Source organism: Notamacropus eugenii, chromosome 1, assembly GCF_028372415.1.
Source record: "Notamacropus eugenii isolate mMacEug1 chromosome 1, mMacEug1.pri_v2, whole genome shotgun sequence".
Taxonomy (NCBI): domain Eukaryota; kingdom Metazoa; phylum Chordata; class Mammalia; order Diprotodontia; family Macropodidae; genus Notamacropus; species Notamacropus eugenii.
In genome coordinates this window covers 662,336,202-662,353,480 of record NC_092872.1, presented here as the reverse complement: position 1 = coordinate 662,353,480, position 17,279 = coordinate 662,336,202, and the positions used below count along the sequence as shown (strand labels likewise).

At 36.9% G+C, this 17,279-nt stretch overlaps 2 protein-coding genes across 8 annotated transcripts in view; one reads left to right on the top strand and one right to left on the bottom strand.

Moving 5' to 3' along the window:
- Nucleotides 1-14,780, top strand: part of RHOQ (ras homolog family member Q) — a 45,437-nt gene extending 30,657 nt beyond the window's left edge. Inside the window, exons 3-5 of the mRNA XM_072635699.1 lie at nt 12,013-12,177; nt 13,015-13,110; nt 13,781-14,780. Coding sequence (XP_072491800.1) covers nt 12,013-12,177; nt 13,015-13,110; nt 13,781-13,936 — 417 coding nt within the window. The 3' untranslated portion in view covers nt 13,937-14,780. The remainder of the gene's footprint in view (nt 1-12,012; nt 12,178-13,014; nt 13,111-13,780) is intronic.
- The window catches only part of PIGF (phosphatidylinositol glycan anchor biosynthesis class F), a 44,421-nt gene continuing 40,795 nt past the window's right edge, over nt 13,654-17,279 (bottom strand). For all 7 annotated transcript variants that reach the window (XM_072635694.1, XM_072635698.1, XM_072635691.1 and 4 more), the window contains exon 6: nt 13,654-14,466. In XM_072635694.1, the coding sequence (XP_072491795.1) occupies nt 14,353-14,466 (114 nt within the window). In that variant the 3' untranslated portion in view covers nt 13,654-14,352. The remainder of the gene's footprint in view (nt 14,467-17,279) is intronic.

Sequence of the window (17,279 nt, the reverse complement as noted above, 5' to 3'; positions counted from 1 at the left end):
CATCTTGCTAAACCTCTTATCTCATTATTCCCTAAATCGATCAGCAAAAACTATTTGTTAGCAAGCTGCTATATCCTCTGACTTTATAAACTCTTACATTGGCTTTCCCCAAATTCCCTTCCTCTAGAATCTGATCATTTTAGAATTTGAGATTTTAGTCATCTTAAGAAACGAGACAGAACAAAGTCTACTGACAGCTACTCTTTTCATTGCACCATATTGCCTTCCTAGCAATAATAATTCAAATTTATCTATCACTTCAGGGTTTACAGTGGACGTTCATAGGTAGCGCAAGTTGGTTGGGCTTGATTCTAAAGTCTCTTCCAGCCATAAATTTCCAGTCTTCCACACAGGCCTCAGCTATTGCCTGTGTGAATTGTCCAGGGAAATAAGAAGGTAAAATGAGATTGGGCCAGAGCGAGTAAATAAAATTTGACCAGAATTTAGAGGGAAGGAAAGGAAAGGAAGGAGAAGAAAGGTCAGGTACTACTACATCAGGAGAGCCATTTTCAGAAATTTATATCATTTTTTTTTTCACTAAGCGATGGCAAACCATCAGAGGTTTTTGAGAATGGAAGCGATATGATCAGATCTGTATCTGTCCTGTAAAGGATAGATTGGCAAGGACTGAATATTGGCAGAGATTTTTGAAAATCCAAATTGGTGAAAGCCCCTAAGGCTATATTCAGGTGGGAGAATCCCTTAATTCAGAAGATATTCAGACCTATAAATACACTATAAAAATAGCACTACTTAGCAGAGCTGTGGATAATAAATCTTAGTAGATGTTCATTATTTTAAAAAATATTCAATTTATTTAAATAATTAATACTTCTCACTCCTAATCTACCTGGTCTGGTGGACTCCCCTCTTCCCTCCACACCCCCCTCCTCCCCCAAAAAATCTGGCAGCGAATTAAACTTTCTTCTTTTGGTCAATCAGTTAATAAGCTTAAGTGCCAGAAACTAGATCCTGGGAATATAGATACTAAAGTAAGACAGTTCTTACTGTCTTATATGGCTTACATTCTACTAAGAGTAGTCAGTTAGAAAATAGAGTATGTTTACCACTAAGAACATAAAATGATCACAGGATTTAAAACAAAGGAATTTGGTAATCATCAGTGTAGAGCTAGAAATAAACTTCGTGGCCGTCTTATCCATTTTCCTCATTGTACAGATGAGCAAACAAACAGACCTGGGCAGGTGAAGTAACTTGCCCAAGATCTGACAGGTAGTATATGTTAGAGTTGGGATTTAAACATAGCCCCTTGGGGCTGCAAGTCCAGTAGGCTTCCCAGTGCACACAAATGTCTCTTCCTTTTGCAGATGAGAAGATGGGAGCTCAGAGGTTTCCCCCAAATCCCAGAGTCCTCAGGCTCAAATGAGTGTTCTTTCCATTCTAGCACACCATGATATTGGGCTGTGCTTATACTCCTCAAATGTAAGAAATTGCCTCTCATAGAATCCCAGCCTCTCCCCTTTCAAAAAGAACAGTTGTACTAGGGTATTTTTCTCCCCAAAAAGAAAACACTTAGTGGTCTTGTTTTAATTATTCCACCAAAATAAATTTGAAATGAGCTAAAGTGATGAAAGGAAAATACTGATATAATGAATCAAAATGCATAGACTATTATTAACCAGGTTTTGCGGAAATGGATACTTTAGACTAATGATAAGAATGTTAATCTTCTGAAACCATCTTTAGTCCATGTGTTAGCGTCCCTCCATGGTGCCCTCAGAGTTTCAGTAATAACTACCCTTTTTGTAGCTTGGACGTCATTAAGGGCCTTTCCTGAGATCTATTTTTAGATTATCACTCGTAACAGATGCTTGGGATTGAGGGCCTTCTCATGATTACTGCTGTTAACCCTGAAAGAGACTGATAAATATTCATTCATAAATCACAAATTAAGTTATTGAGCTTCAGCTTTTCACGGTTTTGCCCATACTCCTAAGTATTTAGTGCTTTATAATTTCATTTTACATTTTTAAAAAAGGGTTATTTAACCTGTGGATTCAACTTTTTTTTTCTTCTTTCTGGACCACTAGTCCGACCACTAGTGAAAATTCAAATGCTTAAGTTTGTAACTAATCTAGTTATTTGCTAGACTACAGTAACATGTTACCTGTACATAAAAAGCCCTGGGTGAGTAAAGATGGGGGGGGTCTGGGAGGGGCGTGCTCAAGGATCTCACAATTGAGAAGGAGAGAGGAGGTAAAACATATATAACCATAACTGTAATACATGTTACTTGTATTAATGCTATTAGTTTTTTGTGAATATACACAGACCTCTCTTTAGCATATTAGTTTGAGGTAGCAAATGTTCAGTCTAGACGTCTCATACCCTAACTCAATCTCTTTCTACCCCCACCCCTCCCCCCAAAATCTTCACATTGATAACTTCATTTTTCACTGTACTAGGACAGGGTAGATGAGATTTCTGCAAAGTACTATGCGTATGACCTTGAGCCAATCAAATCATTTAACCCATTTTTTCTTCTACTTCTGATAGTACCAGGGATGACCTGGTACTATCTGCCTCACAAGGGGGCTGTGAAAATCTAATGACACTTTTGGGGGATTCAACGTTGTCAACTATCATATGAATGAGAGTATACTTCCTAGGATATTCTAATTTCAATTTTACTGTCAAGATGCTAATTTTTACTTTAAATACTTTTCAAAGTTCATTATAATTTTGAGTGGATGAGTAAGAAGAGTAGGTTGTTATGGTAGTATTTTGAAAATGGAAAGCACCTATTAGATTATAATCTCCTTGAGGACAGGCATTGTCTTTTGCCTCTTTTTATATTTCCAGCACTTAGCATTATGCCTAGTCCTTAGTAGGTGCTTAATAAATGTTTATTGATTATTCATATACCCTGAACTCTGGAGGCAGCCTCCTAATTGGTCTTCATGCTTATAAAGTCTCTTCTACCTCAGATCTGTCCTCCACACTTTCAAAAATATTCTAAAGTAAAGACATTGGACTATGGCATTCCCCTAGTTAAAAATCTTCAATGACTCCCTGTTTCTTCAAGGATAAAGTGGAAGTTCCTCATCCTTGCAATTAAAAAATTCTATAATGTAGGTGCATACTACCTTCCAAAACTTATTTTATATTACTTCCTTTCATGTGGTGAGCATTCAAACCAAGCTGACTCCTCCCATCTCCATGCCTTTAGGTAGGCTCAATTTTTTTGCTTCCATCAGTTAGAGTTCTTTCCTTTAATGTCTCAATTTAGGTATCTTTTTCTACTCAAAGCATTCCTGATCTCCTAAGTTTAGTGTTCTCTCTCCCTCTTCAAAATTTTGCTTTTAATTTATCTGTCCATGTTATATACAGAATGGCAGAATCTAAATTCCTTGAAAGAGTACAAATGAATGTTTTCATTTTAGTTTTGGATTTTTAGTAAATGTTGCCTTGTACCCAGTGTAGGGGCTTAGTAAATGTTTGATAGGCTGAACTGACTAATTTTTTTATGTTCTTTTGGGTGGGATTCCTATTCCACTCAAGTCTAAAGGACAAAAATAGCATACATAATGGGTGTATTAGCAATATAGCTTTTTGCAGGATCTTTTTTTTTTTTTTAAGAAAAAAATCTGAAGTTATCCAGTTGATAGAGAGATAGAGAAGAGGGGGAGGGGAAGGAAGCTAGGCAAAATTTGAAAAGAGGAGAGATGTTTTTTTTTGTTTTTTTTCCCCTGAAAAAATTGGGTGATGGTAGAGATAAACCCCAAGAAAAAAGAAAACAAGAAATTTTTTTTCCAGAACTTTTTAAAGGCCTTTTCACCTCTCTCTAGTGAAGATTTAAAAAATAATGTTCTCACCAAAATTGACTTTTTTGTGTTTTACATAGTATTTTTTCGAAACGTGAGAAAAACAAAAGCCCTTGTTTAGTGGGGTAAAACTTGTGAAAGTCAATATATTTTCAGTTTTAAAAAAGACTTTCTTAAATGATAGGCCTAGGAAAATTTTTCCAATTAAGGTAAAAGGGAATGTACTCTGAGATTCTAAAATTTTATGTGTAGGGTGCTTCACCCATCACTTAGGCTCCCTATTTTGTCTTACACAATACAAAGCCTGTTTGAGCTAGACCAAGAAGATACACAGAAGTGTAAAAGATACGGCGAAGTGACCAAAACATCTACACCAAGAAAATTTTTAGAGAATTTTAGAGACATCCTTAAAGGGTGCTAAAATTTTAAATGTTTAAGCTTCTGGCAAGTTTATAGCTGATGTTTCTGTATTATATGTTTCTCCCCCACTTCCAACCAGGAATGTTCTTCCTCCTCAGTAGCAGAAAACTGTAGAAGAGACTAGGCTGCAGTCCTTTCTGTGACACCTCATAGTTGTGTGGCTGTTAGTAAATCATTCAGCTTCTCTGGCCTTAAAATTGGTCATTTGCAAAATGAGAGGTTTGGACAAAATTGTCTCTTTCAGGTTCTGTAGTTGTATGATTTCTACGAAGCCCTTACTTGAAGTCTCTTTCTTTTGAGGCCCAGCTTATCCCCCTTCTTCCATAAAACACCCTTTTACTTCTGCCCACAGTGATCTCTCCCTACTCCAAACTGGTATAGTATTTACTCTTTGTGTACCTCTTCTTTAGCTAACCAAAGTTGTATGTGTTGTTGCATCAACTAGACTATATGATCCCTAAGAGTACATGTACTTCTCTTTGCATTCAGAAGGATGGGTGATCTCATCAATTTGGTAGTTCCCTCCACCAGTTCAGGTTGCAGCCCATCCAGTGTGACTCCTGTGCTTGTCGTTTCCAAAGTTCACCCTGGGGCATCACCCAACATTCTGGAGGTTTTCCTTGCTTTTTCCTGTTAAGCACTCTGGCTGTTCACCTGACATCCCTCCTTGTTACTAAGTGACTAGCTCATCTTTTCTTTTTTCCCTGTCATATAGTTACTTGATGATATATTGTACTCCTATTCTTCAGTTGCTTATTGGTGACATGTTGCAGCATATTCACAAGTACCATGTGTCTCTCCATTGTCCTCTGTGTGATACCAATTTTTAGTTTTTTGGAGGCAGTAGTAGCCCATGTCTCATTGACCTATAGTAACACTCACAGAATTTTAGTATTGAAAAGATGAACCTTTGCTTTTGGGGGAAGCTAGGTGGCAGTAAAAGAGCTTAGCAAATTCCTGAAAGCTGTTCATCTCACTAATTTCCCCTCGTTTTAACTTGAGTTCAATCCCATGTTCATTTGTCTTTCCTCTGTGGATGGACAGGTCAGACTCTGAGTGATTACAGATCTCTTCCAGGAGGCTCTGCAGTGTCTTTGGGGCTTGATGTAATCACCACCTTCTTGGACTCAAAACTGGCTCTCCTCCCCTACAGTGGAGGAGAGCTTAGAGCTCTCTCTTTCAGGCCTTACTTGATCTTTACGGTCTGCCTTTACTGAACAGGGTGATCGTCCCACCCTCCAAAGAATCTTGAGTGATTTTGATGCATGCATGAGAAATAGCTTGTGAAAGAGTACGCAGGGTGGCATTTTGTTCTACCAAATGAAATGGTTTTTTTTTCAATCAACAAAAGAGAAGCCCAGTGGGATCTTATGTTTTCTAGAACCTTGAGTTTATTGTGAAATGGCAAAGATGTGGCCCACTGTTGCTACATGGGTAACTTTCACAGATTTTGCTTGTTGGACATTTAGGTTGGTAGTTATTGATGTGCTCTGTCCTCTTTTTCTTTTCTATCAGTAAGGTCTCAATTTCTTTCCCTGTGCCTTTGATCTCTTTTTTCAGATAACTTGCATAGTCCCTCAGTGCTCTCACAATTGTATTGCCTCCAGCATGTATCCATTTGGGCCACTCTGGCTTTGTTCCTGTCTTCTGTTCATTTTAGTGGCAACTCTGTCACCTCTTGAAACACACACAGAACTGTGATATTAGGGACCAAGTATCAAGAAAGATTTCTTGAAATGATTTTTGCAAATCTTTTCCTTTTTTTCTTCTCTTTATAGTCCTTCCTTCCATTTTTATACATGCATGTCCTTGGAAGGAATAAATCTGTTTTCCAAAGACCAGCTTAGCCCCTTGATGCATTTGGGGGACAAAAGAAAGAGGATGGCAATCCACAAAGCCAAGAAAAAGATTGGTCTCAGTCTTTTGTGGCCCTCCTACTTCTGCAGAAACCATGGCAGAATGGTTGGAAAGGGGGCAAAGGCTGCTAAGAATCACAGTGTTTTGAACCATCAAACTTTAATTTGATTGTTGGTAGTCTAAATGGGAGATCCTTGCCCAATGAATGGATATATCACTGGAAGAGACGGACCATCAATCTTGATATTTCTGCTATACACGAAGAAGGAAGATGCAAATAACAGGATGGATAGTGCAGAGGCGCTCCTTGGAGAGGCTAGAGCGGATTTTATCATACCCAGAGGCAACCAAAAATGTTCTTTTCTAGGATATATGACAATTGTGTATTGCAGTATTAACAGTAAATATTTGCTAAAAGACCATCACAAAAATAATTACAGTTCACTTTTGTATCCCCTGCAAAGTCTTGTACAATACAGCTACTCAGTAAATGTTGAATTTAATTAATTGCTCGCAACTATGTGCCTTGTACATAACAGGCTCGTAGTAAATATTGGTTTGTGATGTCTAAGTAGCACCTTATTGTAGAATAAACAACAGTTAAAGGACTGATAAAAACACATCTGCTACAGTATTTTCATTTAAAATGGGAAAGATAAGCTTTCCTAAATCAACATAGGCAATGTAATTAACATGCATACATTAATATTTAATTATAGTTAAGATGGCTACATTAATAATATAAACACATGTGTAGCTTCCTCATTTTCCTTTTTAGACAAAACCACCAATATTTTTCTCATGTCTTTTTAGTTCTTACAGACTTAGGCCATCAGCAAAACCATCATTAAAGATTTATTAGATGACTATTGTTTTTGTGTAAATGGACTGCTTTTATGCCTCATCATGGCATAGAGGTGACTTTTGGAAGATCATGCCAGCGAAATGCATATTTTGGTACATTCTAGCTAGCTGGGGTTCCAGTTCATGCCCAGTGATGTATATTTGGTCTTGAGAACTAGTCTAGCTCCATCACAAGCTTGACTTCAGGGGGAGGTAATTTTTTTCAGCTTCCTCTACTTGGTATACAAGAGTTGTGATCTTTAGAGGTGAACACCTACACTGATAGAATTACAGATCCTTGAAGTATGGAAGGGTTGCTTCTATGAAAGAATTTCATTCACCTTGATGAATCAAGAATCTTTGAGAGTATTTAAGGAGCATGAGTGATGAATAGATTTTAAAGCCTAAAAACTCAATAGTGGAGCATTAATCTCATTATAATGAGTGGTTTGGCTAACTCTTCCTGAGTCAGAGAGGACAAAATCTGCATTTGTGGAGGGGAGTTCCCGTACTGATGAAATCATAAGCCCGTGAAATATTTGAGTGTGTATAGATATGTTCCTTTATTTTAATTTGAAATGAAAGATCCCTTAATAGAACAGATCCATCAGGACTTTTAAATCCAATTTATTGTACTCATAAGCTAGTACTTAAATCAGCCAATATTAGGCAAGGTACTGTGTGTCCCCTTGTATAATATAGAATTATATAATCTATAATTGATACAACTACTCAGATATGTGTATATCCCTAGACCTGTATCCCTAATTAAGCAATGACTAACCTGGAGGGAGGTGCTAACCTTTATAACTGACATTTAAAGTTTGTAAAGTGCTTTGCACATACAATTCAAGGCAGAGCCAGCAAGCACATGACTTGCCAGTTTTAGTGCCAAAATGTATAACATGGATTTAAGAAGTTAATAGGCACTCTGATGGTCATCTGCTTGATCTGAAGAGGACAGAGTCAGTCATCTGTCCAGATTCTGATTGACAGCGATCACCTGAAAGGTAAGCGTGTCGGGCTGGGGGTGGGAAATGAGCAGAGTCAGATGATTTCTAATAGCAGAGGAGATATGCTTCTAAGGATTCCATCAGTCATTGGTTAAGGTCCATTACTGACTTAGAGAGCAGCAAACCCTCCTTTTAGGATTCTCGGTCTCACTCATTAGGGTTTAGCCAGTCAGTAAGTGGCTAAAGACTCTCTTGACCAGTTTACAGTCTTATTGGCAGGACCCCGTTCTGAAGGACAGAGACCGAAAAATAGGATAGTCGTTTCTAACGTGCTTTGAAAACATATTTCAGTGGAATATTTCAAATGGAAATTTTTTTAAAGAGCACCACTAGGAAAAGAGAAGCACTTTAATGCATTTCTGAAGAGAAGTGCTGTTTCTTTGGCCAGAAATAAGATGAAGCAGAAATCTTCAGAGCATAAGGTGTCCTCCTCAAGTCTGTAACTTCAAGTTAGAGAAGTCTTCTATTTTATAGCATTTTCAATGTTTTGGTTCTTCCTTGGGCTTGAGATAATGTTCTAGTTGCCAGCTTCAAATGCATTAGTACCTAAAAATATATGCCAGCTTCCTCCATAACAACTAAAAAATTTAATTGATTTTTAAAAAGTTAATAAGAGCATTCAGATTTGACTATGGACAAACAAGGAAAAATGACTTGGATAATTGACCATTCCCAAATTAAGGGCAGTGACCACAAATGCAAACTTCCTTTATGCTGACAAGCTAAAAGTACACAGAGGTTAAGTCAGATTGTGTTTACTCTTTACAGAATTTCTTCCTGAGTTCACTCAAGATGTTCAGAGTTCAAGCAGTTTTATCTCAGAAAATATCATGAACCATGGATAAAGGAACAAAATGATGCTAACAAAATGAAAGGAAATTAATACTTTAGTTAATCAGAGTAATAAACTGGTCCTTGTGATAGCAGTCAAACAATGGATCTAAGGTTAGAGGCTGAAGTGTTTCATCTTAGACGCAGACTCTATTGATGTTTTAGGTCAGAGAAATAGCTTCTCTCTTTTCTTCCCTTTTACTAAAATAGAATTCTTAAATACCTAAAGATTATGTTCAATATTGTTAATGTATTTTTTACTGGATTCAAATTTTGTAAAAATTGATAATCTGGATAGGTTAAACGGTCACTCTGGACCACACCATTCAGTGTCCACATTGTATAAGTTAGAGTCAAAAGGGCATTGAGGAAAAAGGGTTGATTATTTTAATACTACAGATGCAGCTCACACCCATTTCACAAACCAAATTACAGCAGGCCTTTGGTTTGTTCTGTTTTAGTATTAAGGGTGCAGAAGAATAATGTTCCTGGATTAAGTGGTTATGATAGAGTTTAATCACATACTCTTCTTTGCTTTCTAGAATAATTTACAGTTTAAAAGGAACAGGAAAGACCCAAGAAAACAAAACATAAACACAACTGTATTCCTTTCAGCAAAAGCATGATTTAAAACAAGTCTTCTGAAAAGTCTTTTTCAGTTTCAGTCCATGGTACTGCCAATAAATAATCAACTTTTACATAGTACCTTTACATATAGGTAGCTAGGTAGTTCAATGTATTGTGCACTGGACTTGGAGTCAGGAAGACCTGTGTTCAGATGCGACCTTAGACACTAAATTGTTATGTCCTCGAACAAGTCACTGCTTCAGTTTCCTCTTCTGTCAGCTGGGGGTAACAACAGCACCTGCCTCCAAAGGAGGATCACATGAGGTATTTGTAAAGGGCTTTGCAAACCTTAAAAGGGCTAGCTGCTATTATCTTTACTTTGCCATTATTTAAGTTTTCATATTCATGACATCATTTACTCCATGAGGATTTAGCGCAACAGCCACATTTGTGGCTTTCTGTTGTGACTTGCCAAATGGCAGTAACGACAGACTCTGGTCTGTTGTTTCTGCCTTAAATACATGTTTTATGCAACCTTTGCATTTAATACCTGTTGTGATTCCAGTTTCCTTCTGGGTCCTTCTCCAGCAATAGTGTATCACTTTGCTCAAAAGCAACAGATTTGACTACAATCCTCTCTATTTTTAAACTTGAGGATAAAAGAAGAGACAGAGGAATTTCTTTGTCTCTCCTCTCCAGCAATTGTGACCAACAGTACATGCGTTAATTTACAGCTTTTGTAAGGAAAAACTTCCTGACAGAGCTAATCAAAAGTAGAACTGGCCATCATGGAAGGAAATAGGTTCCTCTCCTCTAAAAATCTTCCATTCAAGGGTGGATGGCCATTTGTTGGGTATGTGGCAGAGAATTATTTTTCAGCTATTGGTTAGAATAGATGATCAATAAATTCCCTTTCAGCTTTGAGGTTCTAGGATATATATAACCTTGGTGATGACCCTTAGCTTTTCTCAATCCCAATTTACTTATTTAGAGATAGCAAGGTAGTAAATAGTATTGGCTCCGGGGCAGGAAGACCCAAGTTCTAATTGTTTCATCTTTTATTAGCTATATGACCATGGGAAACTCACTTAATCTTTCTCAGCTTCAGTTTTCCTCATCTATAAAATGGGATTAATAACAGCTCCTACTTCACGTGAGATAACAAAGTGATTTGTAAATCTTAAGGTTCTATAGAAATGCTATTTATTGTTATTATTACCATCTGTGAAATGAATATAATAACAGCTGTACTACTAAGAGTTATCGTGAGGATCAAATGAGAGAATATAAGTAAATTACATTATGAACTGTAAACTGCCATGCAAGTTATTGTCATTGCACATCTTAAGTATAGTGAATTCAAAGTAGTATGATCAGAAGTAGAAAACCATACCAGAACTTATAATTGCTAAATACTACAACGATAGAACATTAGGCCTGGAGTCAGGAAGGACCTACACTCAAATCCAGCCTCCAGCTTATTAGCTGTGTGGTGTGACCCTAGACAAGTCACTTAACCCCTGTTTGCCTTCATCCACTGGAAAAGGAGATGGCAAACCACTTCAATATCTCTGTCAAAAAAATCCCATGGACCATATGGTCCACAGGGTCATGAAGAATTGGATGACTGAACAACATGTACAACTTTTAATATAGAACTACATAAAAAATTCTTTTGAAGGTGACAGGAAAGGTGGAAATAACAGGTATTATTTAATTTTTTGGATTTATATCCCCAGCACCCAGCACATAGTAGGTGCTTTAAAAATGCTATTATCGATTGATTGGCAGGTTCTGCCAAACTGCAAAAAACTCAAGTAGAGTCATGGTGAACCAACTGCCTTCATCCAAGATGTAGTCTAGCTTGCCGTGAAGGGCCTCATTCAGAAGGCTGGCCACTTCATGTTGACTTTTTTTGGCTACAGCAACCCATGAAACACGTACAAATGCAAACAGGCTGTCAGTCCTCTATAGCCCAATGGGAGAGTGGATGCTCAATGGAAAAGTGTACTGAAAAATATAGACAAGAATCGTATAAGATGAGGGCATTGACAGGGATTCTCCTACTGTTACGTTAACCTCAGATCGACTGAAGTATTACAAGATGAATGGTGGTGGGATGGGTATGAGGAGTGGCTGAAGGGCCAGCTGCCAGAGTCAGCTGGTCTCCGGACACAGCCTGGCTCTGTGACCTTGGGCCCAGCTCCTCAACCTCCCAGGGCCTCAGGCTGTTCTCCAAGACTAAGTTTCAAAGTTTCTTGCCCTGGAGCTCCCTGCACTGATGAAATCCTAGGTCTGGAAAATGCTTTAAATGGCTTTTTTAAAAAAGATAATTCTGTCCACCTATTTTTAAAAAAGGTTTAGCCTGATCCACACAGTACACAATATGCTTAATATGTGAAGAGAATCTTGGAAATCCTAGGAAATCCAAAGTTTTGAACTTGAATATAAGTAATGGCATTGAGTAACTATTATTCTCAGGGTTGTTTGTTGTTAATGAGATGATACTTCTCTATCTTTGCCAAGAAAACCCCCAAAGGGGTCACAACTGAAAACGACTAAACGACAGCTTTAATCAAATAACATGAAAAATGGAAGTAAGGTATTTTAAGTAGCCATTTGTACATGTTCAATTTGTCTGTTGTTCCTAAATATTTTACTTTAAAATGCAACAGAGTTTTTTCCTCTTTTTCCAGGAAGACTATGATCGCCTGAGACCTTTATCTTATCCTATGACTGACGTCTTCCTTATATGTTTTTCTGTCGTAAACCCAGCCTCCTTTCAAAACGTGAAGGAGGAATGGGTACCAGAGTTAAAGGAATATGCACCAAATGTACCCTTCTTATTAATTGGAACTCAGGTACGTCTGGTAACTGGTCTCTTCCCTTTCTGCTCTCTTCTAAGTCTCCTTTTCCCTAAATAAATCATCTGACAGAAGTGTGATCATGCTGCTTGCTCAGAAACCAATGATACCTCATTGCCTCAATTACAAAAAAATCTAGCCTCATCTCCTACTGCCCAAAGGCAAATTAGATGAGTCAGTATCCTTGATACACTACTGTGCCACCTTTTTACCTCAACCTGATGAATTCCTCAACCTGATAATTCAAGTCCCAAACATGGTCTTTGATTTCTCTACCAGAAACAATTCCCTTTATGCTCTTCCAGAACTTTGGGGCCTTTTATTTTGGGGGGAGGTGGAAACCTTTCTTTTAGCAGCTGTTGCATTCTCCCCTCAAACATATACAAACATATATATATATATATGATATATAGTCATATATAACTGAAAATAATCTTGTACCCCATACTAAATGGTAAACTTAAGGAAAAGAAAGGCATCTCGTTATCTTGTTTCCCCTCAGTGTCTAATACACAAGAAAACATGTTTGAACTTAATTTCTATCCAAGAAAAAAAGATTCCTGGTAGCTGCTGTAGTTGGCGGGGGTACTGTCTGGCCTCAGATGGCCTCAAGGTTTAGCAAATAATTCAAATTGTTTCACCTTTGGATTAGAACTAAATTCTATAGTCAGTTTGGAGAAAATAATACTAGAAGGAGCAACTACAATAGTTTGGGAGGAAAAACACCTCCTTTTTATCCATTTTCTTTAGGAATGTGGGAAATAAGTGGGAATAATTATTTTATTTTAATCTTGAAAAGGCTTATAATTTTGGCATGTTACTGATCTTTCTTAGATTGATCTCCGAGATGACCCCAAAACTTTAGCAAGACTAAATGATATGAAAGAAAAACCTGTATGTGTGGAACAAGGACAAAAATTAGCAAAAGAGGTAAATTTATCATTCTTAGCTATTCTTTTTCAGGTAAACCCTATTTTTATTAAGATAAAAATAATGTCAGAGATGAACCTATGAATACCTGCCTACACTTTCTCCTAAAAAGTAAACTTTTAAGAACTCAGAAATATAAGCAGACAAGTCACAGAAAATTAAAATGCTTAAAGACTTTTTCAGTCACTACTTAAGACAAATGACAAATAACCATTTAAAGGTGAAAGAAACTTAGTACATGCATCTGATTAGGAGCAGCTATGGGACTTCAGTAACTTTTCAAGCAAAATTATCAGCCTTGCAGCTTAGTTTAAAAGTAACTTTAATTCATGATTTTTCTCAACTTCTTATAGACTTAGTCATGATGGCAATAAATATCAGTTAAATAATAGTGGCCACACAGGACTTTTCTATTAGAATTCTTAGTAGCGTATAGATTAGACCTAAGAGAAAACTGAGTATTTGAGTTCTGGCTCTGTACTAATGTGAAATTTATATTGTTCCTTGTAATAGTTAATTAGAAATTAAATGTAAAGAGGCATCTTTCACATATCAAAAAATCTTTATCACAGGACAAGAACGAAACATTTTAGTGGACATTTTTTTCGAGCAAAAAACCCAGAATAATTTCCTTTGGCAAACTTACAAACACAGTTTCTCTCTCCCGCAGATAGGAGCATGCTGCTACGTGGAGTGCTCGGCTTTAACGCAGAAGGGCCTGAAGACGGTGTTTGACGAAGCTATCATAGCCATTTTAACTCCAAAGAAACACACAGTGAAAAAAAGAATAGGATCAAGATGCCTAAACTGCTGTTTGATCACGTGAGGCAGGGTTGCCTTGGCTGGATACTATGGATTTCTCTCCCACTATAGGAAATGGTTCAGATAAACCTCTTGCAGGTAACGTTTAGAAGCTGAGGTCAAGAAAGTAAACTGCCTTCAGAAATCTGCCAAGTTCATTAAGAATAGCCATCCCCAGGCCAGGAAGCAGCCAACAGCATCTGAAGCCACAATCTATTACAAAGACTTTATTTCAGCTTGAAGGTACAATCTCTCAGGGGTTTCATAGTTTAAAAAGCTACAACCACACCATGTTGCAACTGCATAAAAAATGCTGTAAATGGAATTGCTTGGCTCTGTAGTAATACTTCAGAAGGTTTGAATCTTCTGCTTTGACCACATGAATTTCTGCACAGTCTTTATGGAATCTGCACAAAGAAACGCCTTCTCTTTTTGCTCCACTTATCTGCTCTTGTATGTGAGCTGCTTCCTGTTCCTGTAAATCCATACAGGGGAAATGAGAAGACCAGCCACGTACCCAAAGGTGGCTCCCAGCGTACAGGAGATGGGCCAGACCTAAGGAGAGAGTGTGGGAGACAAGAGGGAAAATGTTTTATCTTGTACTTGAGCACAAGTTCTGTGTAATCTAAACATTTCTATTTTAAAGCTTAACATGCTTTTCCTAATGAATGCCAAAACTGTAATAAGATTATATCTGCATTTATCACGAACACTAAATGCTGTACAGTTTTTAGTTAATGTGCAAATAAGATATATCTGGACTTATGTCAACTGTAGATTTAGTTTGATGTTCCCAAAACTTGCATGAGAAACATGCTAAAACTTAAGTTTTGGGTCAGATTTATTAAATATCTTCCCACTTTGCTGTATATCTTGGGCTCAATTCAGATCTTCAAAGCAGTTCATTTTTATAAAAAAAAACAAACCAAGCAATTTCTTGCCCTGTGGATGTGTACGCTGGATGAATAAGAAGGAATATGTGGTCACTAAACAAAAATCTTTGAACTATATAAAATAGGGGAAGAGACCTAGAAATCAAAACTTGTTACATGAAATTTGACAAAAGAAGTTCTTTGGGGAACCCTTCCCCACCAAAAGAGCTGAGATTACATATTTTACAGGTTTCATTTCAGAATTGGTAATAGGATAATAAATATACAGAGCTAGAATGGACTTAGTGATCACTTAGATCAGGGATTCTTAGCCTTGTTTGTTTCATAGTCCCTTCTCTGAATGTTTTTATATGCATAAAACACAAAAGATTACAAAGAAAATCAATTATTGAAATAGTTATTAAAATATTTTTAAAAATAAGTGCAGCCACAAGGTTAAGAACCCCTGATAGGTTCTAGAGCAATGCCCTCCCTCATTTTTATGGATGGAACACTTGGTGTTCAGAGGTGAAGGAACTTGCCCAAGATTACAAAGGCTGTAAGTGGTAGAAACAGAATTTGAAACCACATCTTGACTTTCAGCTCCTGTACTCTTAACACTAATCTTTTAATCAGTTTCTTGAGCCTTATAATGACAGGAGTAAGAAGTGTTGATTTTATTTGCCTATTGGATCACAGAATTTCAGAGTTGGAAGAGATGTAAGAGTCCACCAGTCCAAACCATATGTGAAAAAGGATCATCTGCTCAATATACCCTATAAAGTAACCCTCTGGCTTTGTTCAAAGAGCTCAAGTAAGAGGGGGAAATTAACTATGTTCCAAAATCTATTTCCCCCTTTTAGTTTTTCTTTACATCAAGCCTAAATTTTCTTCTCTTCAGCTTCTGCCCTAATTTGTAGTACCCACATGCAGTTTAATTCTATTCCACATGTGGTTTAATTTGCTTTTAGACAAACTTCTGCTATGACCACTTTCCCACTCTGGACTTATGAAAATGGTTTTTTGAATCCAAGTGAGTCTTTACATTTATCCCTATTAAATTTCATCACCTTGGATTTGGCCCAATATTCTATACCATTAAGATTTTCTGAATCCTAACATCCAGTTTATCAGCTATTCTTCACAACTCCCAGTCATCTACATGTTTAAAAAGCACACCATCCATGCCTCTACCCATGATAAAAACACCAAACAGCACAAGACCAAGCACAGATCCCCAGAGCACTCCACTGGAGGCTTCCTAAACTGACGCCAAACCATTAAAAATGACTCTTTGAACTCCCAATCATTCAACTCATTTCAAATTCACCAAAATGTACCACCAGCTAGCTGATATTTTTTTTTCCATTTCCTCCCACAAGAATAGTATGAGAGATTTCGTCAAATACTTTAGTAAAGTAGACCTCATTTGCCCTAATCTACTGCTGTAGCAATCATGTCCAAAAATGAAGTGCAGTAAATCTGGCATGTCCTGTTCACATGGATCTTTTATCACCATGCTTCTTTTTCTATAAGTTCACTACTTTCTGGAATTTTCCCAGAAACTGATGTCTGCTCATAATTGTCAGGTACCATTTTCTTCATAATTTTAAAAAATGAAGACATATGCCCTTCTCCAATCCTGTAGTATCTCTTCCATTTTCTTGTGTAGGTTGTACAATCTTGAGGAAAAGGATTGGTTGGATTCTTTTTTATTTTACATGTATTCATCTGTATGTATTTTAGTATACTGGAACTTCTAGTCCTTGAAATGCATACCATGGTACGACTTTTAAGGTAATACTTAGTCTGTACAGCATAGTCCCCTTGGTAAAGGTACCTCTTTGCTAAAGGTCATGACAGACCGATCTAGTACTGAATAACAACGCTTTTATGTAATCATTCAGAGAAGGCTCAATTATTCAAAGGGTAGTCAGTAATTTAAGCAAATTTTCATTTTTATCAAGTATTTATTAAATATATACACCACTACATACTGTCATTACTATGTCTAAATATATAGTGTACTCAAATCACCTTATTGACTGCACCTCTTATATAAACATATAATCAGACAAATTTAATCACTAAGACTACCCCACCACCATTTTTTTTTACTTGACTGTAAAACATTAACTATACCTTTCCATATTTCAGAGTCAGGATAACTCATCTGATTCAAGTAGCTAAAGAATACTGTAGAACATCTAGTTTTTATAGCCCAAATCATGATTTGTTATATTCAGTTTGATTTCTATAAGGTTGTAGGCATAAGCTGATTAGTTACCACAATTAAATTTGCATATTTCTGGGTAATGGAACACTAGACTGTTCCTGCTTGAAAAATGTTTCAGTACTTAAATGTGCTGTCAGTCATTAAATTAATAATACAATGGCTCACTGTATGTTAAGTCTATAGGAAATGGTTTTTTTTCAAATACAAAGGCTTCTGCAGAATAATAATAAATATTTACATCATGCTTCTCAATTTATAAA